The following is a 15203-nucleotide window of genomic DNA, read 5'->3' on the forward strand; positions in this document are numbered from 1 at the left end:
GTGCTCTCCCGCCTGAGCCACACCTCCAGTCCATTCTGCTCTGGTTATTTTAGAGAGGGGTCTTGCAAAGTATTGCCTGAGATGGCCTCATATCACAATCCTCTCAACTCAGTCTCCCAAGTGGCTAGGATTATAGACATAAGCCACTGGTGTCTGGCAGTAAAATTTTCTTTAATTATAGTTATATAAATTTAAAATAAAGCAGAGACTTAAAAAATTTTAAGTAGAGTTGGGTGCCAGTGGCTCGCACCTACCATTCCTAACTACTTGGGAGGCTGAGATTGGGAAGATTGCAGTTTGAGGTCAGCCTGGGCAAAAAGTTTGTGAGACCCCCATCTCTAAAATAACCACAGCAGAAAGGACTGGAGGTGTGGCTCAAGCTGTAGAGCGCTGCTTTGTAAGCATGAAGCCCTGAGTTTAACCCTCAGTCCCTCCAAAAAAAACCAAAAAAAAAAAAAAAAAAAAAAATAGAAAAAGAAATTGTAAGTAGAATTGACTAACATATGAAAAACACATGTAATTAATAAATTTGCTTTGCTTTTCACAAACACAACAGTCTAACTGCATTCTTATAGTCTTTGCCACCCCCCCTTTCTTTTTTCTTTTTTTTTTGAGACAGGGTGTCACTGTTGTAGCCCACACTGGCCTAGAAGATGCTATATTACACAGGTTGGCCTCAAACTCATGACCTTCCTGCCTTAACCTCCCAAGTGCTGGGATTATAGAATGTGCAGCCATGCCAGACTTTTCTATAGTTTTTTGCGTGTCTTATTTCCTTAAAATTCATTTCCCGAAACAAAAATGACACATTTAAGAAAAAACTCTTAATTTTATATTAGGATTGGTATTACACTCTGAAACCTCTAATTTGTAAAAGAAAGAAAAATTAGTTATTGCAATGAGGTGGAGGGGAGAGTAAGTAGGAGTATAGAAGAAACAAAATTGGTTAATGTTAAGTTAATAATTAAAGAACCTGGGTAAATGAATAGTTGTGGAGTTTATTTTTACTATTTTACTATTAAATTTATCTGATGTGTTATACAATAATTACTATTAATCTTATTTTCTGTTTTGATTTTACCTACTCATCCTGAACTCTTTCATACAACTATGAAAATTTACAAGTTTTTTTCTCATATTCTTTTACTTAGCTTCTCCACAATAAAACCTGGCTACTGAAAGCATGGGCTTTGAAAGTGGATGAGATAAGCACTCTCATCACTAGCGCTTGGGACTCATCATCACTAGGAAGATGAAGTGTTTTTCTCCCCTCATCATTAAAAGTAATCTGGCTTGGGCTGGGATGTAGGTAGAGCACTTGTGTAATATGCCTGAGGTATCTGAGTTGAATCTCCAGCACTATCGAAACAAAACAAACAAAAGAACAAAAATAACAAAAAAAAATTTTTTTTTTTGTGATACTGGGGTTTAAACTCAGGGCCTACACCTTGAGCCACTCCACCAGCCCCCCGTTTTTTGTGATGGGTTTTTTTGATAGGGTCTCTTGAACTATTTGCCCAGGCAGCTTTGAACCACGATCTTCCTGATCTCTGCCTCCTGAGTAGCTAGGATTACAGGAGTGAGCCACTACACCTGGCACCACAAAACTTCTTGAACACACCTCACTGAAGATATTCAAATAGTCAATAAACATATAAAAGGTCTTTAAATTTACTTATCGGGGAAATATAAATCAAGAGAATGGTGAAAATGAAAAAACAACAACAAAACCTCACATACATAACAAGTATAGCTAAGGGTATATAGCAACTGGAACTCATGTACTGGGTGGGGATAGGCAAATTAATAAAAACAGAAAACAAAAACCAAAATCCTCTGGAAACTATTTGGCAGCATTACCCTTAGTATATTTGAAGGACTAGTTCTAGGACCCTAGGAGACACTAAAATCTGAGGATATGAAAGTTCCTTAGGTAAACATGTACAATTTGCATGTAACCTACATATGTACTCCCATATACTTTAAATCATCTCTGGAGTACTTAATTTAGATTATACTAGCAATGTAAATGCTATATAGAGATGTTGTTATACTGTATCATTCAGGGAAGACTGACAAGAAAATAATACTCTGTTCAGTACAAAGATAGCCATTAGAGTCATGAAGTGAACACTGCTCAACAAGTGCTGGAGAGACCGAGACTAAGGAGCTATGAAATGGCAGGAGGTCACAGCAGAGTATGCGGACACATCACTTGCGTGGATTCAGTATAGTGTTTGGTGTGTGTGGCAAATTTCTGCAAAAATGTGCAGAAAAATTTCTGCCCCCAAATATTTTCAGTCTGCAGTTAGTTGAAATCAGATGTGGAGTCCATGGATACAGACAGTCAGCTGTACCTACTACAGCCAAGCATACGCACAGATGACCCAGCATCATCTTTCCCTAGGTAGTTTCCCCAAAGAAAAGCATAGATGTATGTGCTCTCCAAAAGACATGTACAAAACGTTCAAAACACTATTTAAAATTGCCCCAAACATATTTTATTTGCATATCTGAGACAAATGAAAAGAGACATTTACTCTTTTCATTAATATTGTGGAAAAATTTCCACGTCCTTTTAAAATATGATTTTCTTTAGTTTTTTGAGACAGGTCTTCACTAAGTGGCCCCAGCCTGGCCTCCAACTCACAATCCTCCAACCTCAGCATCTCAAGTGCTGGGATTATAGGTATACATTACCATACTTGGCTCTTAATATGATTTGCAATGGTTATGTAATACTAGAAAGTATGGATAAATCATACTTCATTAACCATTCCCCGACTAAGACATTTTGGGTGATTTTAATTTTCTGCTGCTATTTCTAAATAATATTAAAATAAGTATGTTAATATATAAGACTTTTCTTCTATCTCCAGTTATATTCTTAGCATAATTTCCTTGAAAAGGGTTAGTGGGTCAAAGATAGGTTTTATGAAAAAGGCTGTACCAATTTATATTTTTAATTATAGTATGTTAAAAGAAGCCTTTCATATAACCATCTCCATCACTGGGCTTTCCTTTAAAAGTCTACCAATGTAACGGGTAATTACTAGGGTTGGTTTATTGATTACTAGAAAAATTGTGTTTTTATACATGTTTATTTCATTTGCTTATCTTTTGAGAACTACTGTTGCTATAGTTTGGATCTGGAGTATCTTTATATGTAAAGACTTGGTCCCCAGCTTGGCACACTGGGAGGTGGTAGAAACTTTTAAGAGGGGCTTAGGCCATTGTGGGTATTCTCTTGCTCGCTCTTTGCCTCCTGGCCATGGTAAGGGGAGCAGCTTCTTCTACCACGGTGAGCTGCCTCACTGTAAGCCCCACAACAATAAGTCAAAGTGATCATGGACTGGAACCTCTGAAATTCTGAGTCAAAAGAAATTTTGTAAGTTGATTATCTCAGGTATTTGTTACACCAATGGAAAGTTGATACATGTATCTTATTTCTTGTTGTTTTCTAATTGATTTGTAAGAAATCTACAGTGCAAGGGCGTTCCTCTGACACATATGATGCAAATAAACCCTTCAAGGTTTTTGTTTGTTTGTTTGTGATGTCTGATGAACACAAGTATTTCAAATCTAGCCAAGTTTCATCTTTCTAATCAAACATTTCTTCCTTAATAGTGTGCATGTCTTTCCTCTTTATATCTCTGAATACTACAACATTAATCCTAAGTAACACTACTTATTACTCTTAATCTTAAATTTATTTTTATTATTGTTGAACTGGGGGTACACTGTGACATGAATTCATTCTCTCCATCATTCTCCTTAAATCTCATTTGTAACACAAATGAAAATAAGTCTGGTTTTGGCATCTAACAACTGTGCACAACTCTGCTTAGGTAAGTCTTTACAATGAGAAGTAGAGATAAATAATGGGAAACCTATGTGCCTAATGACTTAAGTTTTTGAGGTGTCAACAAAATGGGAAATTGTAAAAGTAGAAAGGTTGCATATTTCCAAAACTCTATATAATAATTTCACTTCTGAGCCCTATTTCCTTTAAGTCTCTGTAAAAGGTATCTTATTCAGTTTTAGTTGCTTGAGGCTTTTTTTTTTTTTTTTTTTTGAGACACGGTTTCCTGTGTAGCACAGATGGCCTGGAACTTGCAATTCCCCAGCCTCAGCCTCTTGTGTTGGGATTACATGTGTGCACTACCGCACTCAGCTTTAATTACCTCCTGAAAGTATAAAAGGTACACAGGTTTCTATGTCTACCTTTCAAAAAATATAATGATTTAGTTGTATTCGCCCAACTTTCTTTGCACTATTACTAGTCTTACTAGATAGAATCAGTTTTAGAAAAGCAATTTCTCTCATTTCTTCTATTACCATCAAAACAAATCAATAATTTATCAGACTCTCTTCTTGTTAGAAGAAAGAATGATTGAATTCATGAAAGTGTTCTATGACATTACTTGTTTTCCTCTCTTGGTCTTCAATTAAATATTCCACTTGTCATTGGTTGTGTGAATTTACATGCAGATGTATACGTCTCTGGATATTTTGTGTTACTCTATGTATCTTTGAAAGGTTATTCTTTGCCTGTGGAATAATTTACTCTTCTCTTTGGAGTCCTTAGGTGAGGCCTGTTCAACAAGGCTTAATTAAATTAGGTCACATTTTCTAATGCTAATATCTCACAGGATTTTGCTTAGTTTATTCCCTGTATTGTGACCTTTAGAAAATAGAAAACTGTGGCCACAAGTAATGTTCTTGACCCACTCTTCTTCCCAGTACAATACTGTGTAATAATGGGCACCCTGACAACTGTTGTATGTGATGTTTCACGTGATAACCTCCATCATACCTCGTTTTAGAATTTTACTGATATTTTTGTCTTCCTCTACTTCTGAATACAACCTGATTTGGTCATTAAGTCATCAAATAAATAAAATCCTTTTATTTCTGTGAAATGAAGTATAGATACCTGTCATTCAAGCAATCTTAAGTAACTATCCAGAAAATCAAATCCTTTTCCAAATGACATTGTCTGATAATTAGTCACCATTTTTCACTTTTCTCTTCTCAGAACCAGAGATACAAGAAAAGGTATAATTATCATTCACAATAATATCAATGAGATAAAATTCTTCACTTAGTTCCTTTCTCTGTGAGGTTGCATCATAGGTCTCTGTGGTCTTAAGGATGATAAAGGATGCCACTCGTACTAAGAAATCTGTAGCTCTTCCCAAATTCTAAAAAGGCGCATGTAAAAATAACAACATATGTCTAACAGAAACAATTTTACATAAGGCAGACTGCCTTCAACCTAATATAAACCTAAATCATTAAGATTGAAATAAAAGTCAAGTAACTTGTAGTTTAGTTTAAAATTCCAGTATAAAGTTAACCATAAAACAGGAGAAAAATCTCCTGGGAAATTTAATATTTGTTAATGTAGATATTAGAAAGCTAACTATATCCTTAATGTCAATGAATCACAAAAATTTCAAATTGTTTAATAATCCAAATGGAAAGAACTATTTAGAAAAAAATTAGCCTAAAAGATTATTTTTATGAGTCATCGTCAGCTACAATTATTTAGTAATATTTGGTAAAATGTCACAGTTAAGCAATCTGAAAACACCCAAATTAAAAATTTTGTCCGTTAACATGGATTCTAGTTTCACAAATTCATTCAAGTATTTAATGCACTTCTACATATCAGACTCTGCCAATCTTTACAGGAAGATTAAATACTAGCTAGAAAATAAAGAACAGCAGCAACAATGACAAAACTTTTGAAAACAGATAATATCTTGGTTAAAGGAAAAACAAAGTGTACTTCTTATAACTCTTATGACTTACAATCTCTTTAAAAAGAGACACCCTGTTTTCCTCCTAAATTGCTGCTTGAACTGGATATCTGTTTTATACTTTTAAATTACTAGCATTGATTTTTTTTAACACATAAAGTTTTAATGCACTTGAACAAAAAAAAAATGGGGATACAAAACTCCAAGGAATCATACTTTACTTTCTAATAATGAGGACTGGTAGTACTACTTAAAAGCTTTAAAAAAAAGTCTCTGTATTTAAAATCTCTAGCAAAGGTAACTGCCACAAAATTATAAAAAGAATGTAATTATCAGCAGAGTTTTTCAAGTGATATCAGAGTAAAAATTAGAGTAACCCTCCACAAAAATGTGTATAGAAATAAAAATCCTAAGCATGTTATAAACATGAAAAGTCTAAAAGCAATCTAAATCACACACCTCCTTATGCCAGAAAGGCACTACCATGAATCTCAAATCTGAATAAGGGAGGTTTGTAGATGGAGATTAAAAAATAACTTGGGAGTATTTTGATCACTTACTCAGGCCTTTTGATCCCATGTCGTCAGGGATCTCCTGTAGAGAGTAGTCCCCAGAGAGCAAGCAATAAAAAGATAATCAAAGAAAACAGTTGTCAGTAATGCATAAAATTGGTGCTACAGTAAGAGACAGTTCCGAGAGCATTACAGGCACACATGTCTTACAGACCACTTTTGTAGATAGCTGGAAATATGGAATGAGATACCAGCTTAAATGTAAACCTACAAAGAGAATAAAAATTCTAGCTTAGTTGTTCATCAGGGTAGACAGGCAAAATTTAAAGCAATTTCCTGACATTTTATAAGTAAAATTTATATTATCTACATATAACAGAAGTAGGAGAAAATGGAATGATTCCATATGATCTACTATCAGAGACTGGCAATGTAATATCCAGAAATCAGGTATCTATGTTTTTTCCTTTAAGGCATTCTTTGAATGTACGAATGTCAAGTTTTTTTTTATAAGAACCTCACTTCAAATAATTCTATTTTTATGTGTTTAAGTTATAAGCAGATAACTTAAAAACACTGTTTAAGAATTACTAAGGTGCCAGAAAAAGCTTGGCATACACATTAATTTATGGGTTTCCCTGGGTTAAGACAATTAGTAGTAACCTGTTGCAGCTCTTGAAACTGTCTCCATGGTAACAACCAACTGCAGGGCAGTAGGTCCCTCTACATTTATTTTCAGTTGACCACTGGATCCACATACTTACGGTCAGCATCACTTGTTTCCTGCTCACTCTGGTCCTTGTTCTTGTAGAAGGGGAATTTTCGGGAAAAGAGGTTCTTTTTACGCTTGTCATTGAATGACTGCTGAAGAAGAGAAGGAGGGGCAAAACAAAGGGATGTCTACTGTCTGTGTGTACAAAGGCCCAGCCTAGCAGCTCTGTGGAAGCTGACTCCTGTGACCACACTGTGCAGTTTGTATGAAGTTTACTTTAGTCCAATAATGCCAACATTTTACAAATGGAAATATTTACAAATTTTATTTCTTAAAATAAGTAATAAATGCTACTTGACAAAAAAGGCAAAGAGATTGCTACTACAGCATAAACCAAGCTAATATTTGTTTATATGAATATACATTTTTCTAGGAAATTTCCAAGTACAGTCTTAGATATGCTGCAGCAAAGTTATTTTTAATGTTACGTTGCAGTTCAATTATTTTTCATGCATTAGGTAGTAATCCTTATTTTACTTTGGTCCAATTACAGGTTTTCCTTTATTCCTTCATTTGTGGCCATAATGAACTTACAGAAAAGCCACTGTTTAAAAAATCAAAGTAAAACAATTATGAGAAAGTTGCTAATGTTAAAAGACAAACAATGTAATTTGTTTTTGGGATAGCAAAAAAAAGATAAATAAATGTTTATGATATGAATTAGAAAATGGGAAGAAAACTAAGGGGTCCGGGCATACAGAGTCTAGCAAAAGACTAATCAATGTTGTCTTAGTCAAGGAAGAAGAGTTAAAAGTCTCTTGGCCAATTTGAACATTATTACAACTGATTTACTTATATTTAAGCTGTACTATATTTATGAACTTTTAAAAGTATAAGTAAATAAAACAGAACCACATCTAATTGGCACATCCTACATAGTGAATAAAAGGTTGCTCATTAAGTCCACAAAGGCAAATAAGATTCTAATAGTTTATACATAATTACTATGAGGGAACTAAGCAACTGATTTGATGTTACTCACTGCACAGATGTTGGAAACAATTTTTTCCCTTTTGATGTCTCATTTGGGCAATCAGATTTGAGACCATGTAGCACAAACAATGATTGACTATTACAGAGGAATAGCTTCTTCTGAATTTTCTCTGTCATAGGCCTTTATGTATAAAAGGAAATGGCCTTACCAACCAGTGACAATAGAAATTATTATTTTTGGGGGATATTGGGGTTAAGCCTGGGGCCTTGTGTATGTTAGGCAAGGGTTCTACCGCTAAGCCACACCCTCCAGCTCTAAAGGATAGAAATTTTGTCCTGATTTTTTGAGTTTATCTCTGTTATAAGATGCTACCTTATCTGCACTTTTGCTTTCTGGGGTTTCAGTTACCTGTGGTCAACTGTGGTCTGAAAATATTAAGTAGAACATTCCAAAAATAAATAATTCCTAAGTTTTAAATTGTGTCCTGATAAGTAGCATCATAAAACTAGGCAGAGGAATCATCCTTATGTCCAGTTTATCTACTCTGTTATACCCTATCCACCCATTAGTCATTCAGTAGCCATCTGGGTTACCAGATAGTCAGTGTTGTTATCAATGTGCTTAGGTTCAAGTAACCCTCATTTTACTTAATAATGGCCCAAAAGTGCAAAAGTAGCAATGCTGGCAGTTTTATACCGAATGTATTTTCCAGAGTATACTGACATCAGACAGTAAGTTTTTGGTGTATACTTGTTTTCAAACTTTTGATGCTGGCAGAAATAGATTAAAGGGACTTTTAGCTCTAATTCTATGATTCAAGGATACTTATTTTGAAAAGAATATTTACAAAAATAAGGCTAAACTTTCACTTTTGCCCTTTCAAATCAGTAATTCAGGATTAGTAAACTCATTAACTCTGCAGACTGTCTTGATTTCAATCTTAAATTTTGAAAGCTCTGAGGAACTAGATAAAAGAGAATTCTAAGCAGAAGTTAAAAATTCTATTTATGAGAAAAAAGTATTGTAGAGAAACTTGGGTTTATAACTCTATTATAAGCTGTCAAGTAGCATTATCTGAATAAAAATCTTTGTTTGAATCCAAATTTCAGAAAAGAGAAAGAGAAAAAAATTTAAGTTTCAGTAGAGAAAAAATTATGGCAATCTATTTAGGAAAGTTCTACATATTTTTATCCATAAGAATCAATGTTTTTGAGTTTATTTTGATATAATTTTTATATCTTTTATTTATTTTTCCATTTTTTTGCAGTATTGGGGCTTGAACTCAGGGCCTTCACCTTGAGCCACTCCGCCAACCTTTGTGAAGGATATTTTTGAGTTAGGATCTTGCAAACTGTTTGCATGGGTTGGTTTTGAACCGCAGTCCTCCTGATCTCTGCATCCTGAGTAGCTAGGATTACAGGTGTGAGCCACTGACACCCGGCTCTTTTATGTTTTAAATAAAAGATTATTTACTCCTCTTACTGCATATGTAGTGGTCAGAGTCAGTTTCACAGCACATAACCAAAAGAAACATGAAATTTAAAATGTTTTGATTCTTGATATCCTTGAAGGTAGCCAAAATGATATCATAAAGATATCATAACATAGGACAGAAAGAAAATCTTGTTAGTTAAGAAATGTATTAATTGTATTACATTTAATATTCTCCAGGTGAAGAAGTTATTAAAACTGCAAATAAAAATAGCATAAGCAAACAAGATAAAAATGTATATGGAAAACACAAAACTGAAGAGACATGCTACCTCCAGTTTTTCTGTATTTTCAATAAAAAGTACTGCTTAATTACTTATTGTCACTAATGCCATGTTGCAAGAAAGAGTGCAATAAACATAAGAACTGATAAATACCATAAAACATGATATACATATTAATTAACTAAATATATGATTTTCATATGTATTTCAAAATAGCCAAGTGAATGTTAAAAATGTTAATGAGAAACTGAAATCGTATAAATTTGTTGTAAAAAAAAAAAAGTGCACAAATCACCATGTAAGGAAAGGAAGAGGAGGAACAGGAAATGTGATTACAGAAAGAAATGCAGTTCTCTATCAATGGCAAGCGTATTTTTACCCCACTCAGTGTCATGCATACTTTGGTGCTGTGTTAGAACACAGTGATTGCATATAAAGTTGGTTACAGTCAACAAACGAGACTAAGATTTAAATATTACGTTAATTCAGTTAACTTCTCACAGTATGAAAGAAAAGTTATGACATGCAAACTCTCAATTCACTGATGGCTTATTGTGCTCTATTATGTTTTAAGATATAAATAAAACAAGTTCAAAAAGCATTGTACTTTATTTCAAATCCTGAGCATTTTCTTGGGATTTTTCTCCAATAAAAAATTTTTTTTTAATATTACTTTGGATCACACTATATGATTTTGTATTTTCTAAAAGCTGTAATTTAATTTCAAAGGAATTTATCACTTCCAAAAAAACTGAACATATACAGTTTATTCACATTTAATTTGCTGGACCAAAGATTACATTTTTTTATGCTTTAAATTTAAGCTTTTAAGTGTTTAGTGGTACCAGAGATGTATAGAGAACAGTTAATTTATTTGTTAATTTTCACATTAATTTCGAATATGACCAAAAGACTTATGACATAAAACATTGTTATGAAAAGTATTTCAACACAGCATGTGTTCAGTTCTTTCTTCACACTTACTTTTAGAACATTCCATTTCAATGAGTTCGGGATAATTAGGAATGACATACATAGTACAACTGAAGCCTGCACTATCTTTCTCATCTATTGACAATCCAAGTTTTTACATCCAAACACAGACTTAAGAGTAAATGAAGAATAAAAACGCATGTTTAAAGTATATAGGGAAGAATTTTGAGATATTTCTTGGCCATTTATGAAATATCTTTGTCGTTTTCCTTACTTCTTCCACAAAAAGCTTCATTTTGATTCCAATGTTTAAAATATGGACTATAGTAACAAATTATTTCTGGAATGAAGGGAGTATAGAACAAGGAAATCTCCATGATTCCCTTGAGAGAACTTGTAAACTTACATTATGACTTAGTTAATAATATTTTGAGGGGCCTAGAGTATAGAAGAGTAATTAATTATTAAACTATATTTCACAATTAATACTGGTAACACAAATGTCCGTCATCCATCCTCACCCTTTTTGAGACAGGTCTTGCTATGCAGACCAGGTGGTCTGGAACTTACTGTGTAGACCAGGATGGCCTCAAACTCTTGATCCTCCCACCTCTGACTCCTGAGTGGAGTCACAGTCAAGTGTGTGCCACTACTGGTTACAAGTCTTTATTTGACCATTTGAATGAAGCTGCATACACTTCACTTACAAAAATAATACTGACCAAAAGTATGCTGCTTAAAGATATGTTGCTAAGAACACATCAAATGACAATTTTGATAATTTGGAGAAGTCTGTAAAATAGGTGCTTTAATTTAATAAATGCTTACTATTGGAAAATACCTGGCAAGAGCTATTCATAGCTAATTATGGCAAAACCCTTCTCATTTTAACAATGTAGCTCAAATAAGAAATGGTCTATTATCCTTAATTATTAATTTCCATAAATAAAAGATTTCATATACTCACCCCTTTATCTCCTCTTGTTTTAGAATTGAATTTTACTGTTTTTAACCGGGCCCGTTCTTTCTTCTCAACCCTGTCAAAAGTACAGACGATTACTTACATGCACCATCATGCCAGGCTAGAATGTTATTCTTTAGGTAAACCAAATATATCTGGGAGTCTTACTAGAGATCATTAGAATGGATACTTTTATAATGGTTATTTCTATATTCAAAAACTTTCAGGAGCCATTTAGGTTTGCATTCTAACATTAATTAGACTTGCTGAAAAATTAAATACAGGGTCCATTTTATTATGAAATATGAAATTATTTATGAGGTACCAAAATATACACGTGTATACTTACATATGTATTCAATTCCATAATCCCATTGAAACTATTGTGAGAAACCATTTTTGAGTTTAGTGCAAGTTTCTTTTTTGAAGTACTCACTTAGCATAGCACACATATGAAAAAAATTAAGCTTGAGAAGTAAATGTGGTAAAATTTAACAAATGGTGAAAGTGGGTGAATGATATGTATTCACTGTACTATTCTTGCATTCCTTTGTACTTTTCTATAGCTCTGAAAATTAAAAAAAAGGTAGAAAATAAAATTAAACTTAACTCCAATGATACATATCTATCATTTTTATATATGTATAAAAACTAAGAGTTTTAAAGTATTTTTGTAAGGATATATTAGAACTGGTAACTTTCCTTATCCTTTTGAAGGTGAAATGGGTGCCTTAGGAATAGGTTAAGAGGCACCTGTAGGATTTTTAGAACTTCTGAATTTTGAACCTTGTTAAAGTGCTGCCTATTCAAAATATGCAAGCGAATAAAAGTTTAACAGTAAGATAAAATTTCATGTAGACTGTAAAATCAATATGAAATTTCATGTAAATTAAGCTTTTATAAATCCTCAGGATTCAGCTTGCAGTTATGTTACTATACTGAAGAAAATTTTACCAAAACAGACTGAGTATTATTTAGCTAAATAGCCTTACTACAGGTGTAGCAGAACTCCAAAACTCATGGACTTAAAATTTATATTTTTCAGCTGGGCATGGTGGTACACACCTGTAATTCCAGCACTCAGAAGGTTGAAGCAGGAATGCAAGTTTAAGGTCAGCCTGGGCTATAAGGCAAGTTCCAGGCCAGCCTGGACTACATAGTGAGATTCTGTCTCAAAGAACAAATAAAAAAATTACAAAAAAACCCCTCCCAAACCAAAACTTTTTTTTTTTAACCATTCCAGGCTAATACTGACACACACATGTGTGTCCGTGACACACATAATTTGTAACTCTGTCTAGCATTTAATAATTGAGCATTTAGCATTAAAAATGATCTTGTTTTCTCATCTTTTCCAGTAAATGTTAAATGACTTATATAGTGTTTGCCTGTAAATACTATTCCTGAAAGAAAATCTAGAATTCTAGTAATTATATTTTTTCATGCTATTATTAGAAGTAAAGATATCCAAGTTCAATTTAAGGAAATACAAGTTTTGTGTACATTCAAGAACAAAATGGCAAAATTTGTTGTGGTTTCATAATTCATTTTATGGGAGAAAAATTGTATTCTATAATGCTACTTAAGAATTAGGGGATTGGCAGAGGTGTCAAGATATATCTCTTGTTTTAACGCCTTTCTTTCCATCACAGCAATATTTCTCATTGGCTGTGGGCACATGTGAGGCCTGTGCAGGGTATGAGCTTCCAAGGGATATGAAATTTTTAGGAACCCAGACTTTGATATTTAAGATGTGAGTTTTCTAGTGACTCAAGAAGGAAGAAAGAAGTATTTGTGAATTTTAAGTATTCCAGGCAAAAAATTATGCTAAGGGCTGCATTGCAAAAAGAGATTTGCCATCAAATGTAAGCCCACACAATGGTTGGATTTTGCTAAGTATATGGATCTACTCAAAAGCCCCCGAGTCATAATCACAAATTAGAAATCTTGGCAATGTTGCTTAGCGTGCACAAGGCCCTGGGTTTGATCTCCAGCAATGCAAAGACAAAACAAAATACTATACTTTAGTATAAATATGTATCTATCTATAGTTACATGATTTATTTATCAAGAATAATGTCTCCAAGGAAATAGGTATAAATTTAACTTATTCTTAAGAAAATAACATGTTTCCTAAATCACAAACTTAACCTCAAATAAATTAACCAGTTATGCCCAACATTAATTATTTTTCTGGCCATCCTAAAACTTTAGAAATTCTTAAGATAGGTAGGCAATGATACAGATAAATCAAATCTCACAAACAAGCCATCTTGGGGGAAATTACAAACTGACATTTTAATATCTTTCCCACAAAGGTAGAGCCAGTCAACACTTCAGACCTTACCAAGGGGTCTTCTCAACTGGGAACATTCTTTTCAAAGACAGCCTTAATTTAACTACTTTTGCCACTAGATGGTTAAGTATGTACTAATAAACCACTGAAACAAATAGTTAAAAGCAAAGGAAAGGCTGTATTAATAGGTCTACATTGATCAAAGAAAGAAATATGAGGCATATTACTAAAAGACTGTCTTTCTTTCTAGTGGTACTAGGGCTTGAACTCAGGGCCTCACACTTGCTAGGCAAGCCACACTCAAGCCCTTTTGCTTTAGGTTATTTCTTAGATAGGATCTAGTTTTTTGCCAGGGCACACAATTTTCCTTCTACTTATACCTCCTGGCTAAACTAGGATTACAGAATGCCATGCCTGGCTTATATGTTGAGATGGAGTTCTTGTAAACTTTTTGCCCAGGCTGGGTTGACCTTGAAACTGTGATCCTCCTGATCTCCACCATCTGGGTAGCTGGAATTACAGATGTGAGCCACTGTGCACAGTCCTAAAAGATTTCTAAAAAAAGAAAAAAAAAAGCAATCCCCCCCCCCATTTTTTAAGTCAAAGGAGGCAATGAATATAACCCAAACTTTCAGGCAGTTGGGCAAATTGAAGCATACCTGTAATCAAGCATTCAAGAGGCAGAGGTAGAAGGATTTTGAGTTCCAGGATCAACTGGACTACATAGCAAGACACTATCTCAACAAAAATCAAAACCTAAACCAAACCAAATAAAAAAACCCAACAAGCAAACAACACCTCCCCCCCAAAACAAACAAACAAAACTCCACCAAAACAAACAAAAAACCTCAAAAGTTTGCCTTATGACCATCTAAATGGGAAAACTACAGATACTTTCTTTTTCTTTCCCTCCACTGGTATAGATACATGGAACAATGTCGAAATATAATTATTTTGCTTTTGGCAACTAGTAGAAACTTTAAAGAAAATTCTGTGAGGTCACCATATTTTTTAGCTATGTTACTGATTATATTTCAATGTGAATAAAATTAGATGGTTGAGAAGCACACTATGGAACATAAGCATAAGATCATTACTTCAAAAAAGAAATTTATTTACTTATTCATTTAGTTGTTTTGGTGCTTTTAAATTTATTTTTAATTGGTTGTATTTAAAGTATACAAGCCAGGCACAGTGCACTCACCTGCAGTCACAGTGTTTGGGAGGCTGATGCAGGAGGATCATGACCTTAAGGTCAGTTGGGCTACATAGTGAGACCTTGTCTCAACTTTTTTTTTTTGAGATATGGTCTCAC

The 15203-nt window shown here is 33.7% G+C and overlaps 1 protein-coding gene across 23 annotated transcripts in view; it reads right to left on the reverse strand.

The window, feature by feature from the left end:
- Dlg1 (discs large MAGUK scaffold protein 1) overlaps window positions 1–15203 on the reverse strand; it is a 270953-nt gene that overhangs the window by 47293 nt on the left and 208457 nt on the right. For 10 of the 23 annotated variants that reach the window (XM_074073460.1, XM_074073469.1, XM_074073472.1 and 7 more), the window contains 2 exons: window positions 11599–11668; window positions 7042–7141 (listed from right to left, as the gene is read on the reverse strand). In XM_074073460.1, coding sequence (XP_073929561.1) covers window positions 7042–7141; window positions 11599–11668 — 170 coding nt within the window. Of the gene's footprint in view, window positions 1–6325; window positions 6360–7041; window positions 7142–11598; window positions 11669–15203 lie in introns of all 23 variants that reach the window. The other 13 variants (XM_074073471.1, XM_074073473.1, XM_074073474.1 and 10 more) reach the window with 2 other exon arrangements.

This window comes from Castor canadensis, chromosome 5 (assembly GCF_047511655.1).
Source record: "Castor canadensis chromosome 5, mCasCan1.hap1v2, whole genome shotgun sequence".
NCBI classification, from domain to species: Eukaryota; Metazoa; Chordata; class Mammalia; order Rodentia; family Castoridae; genus Castor; species Castor canadensis.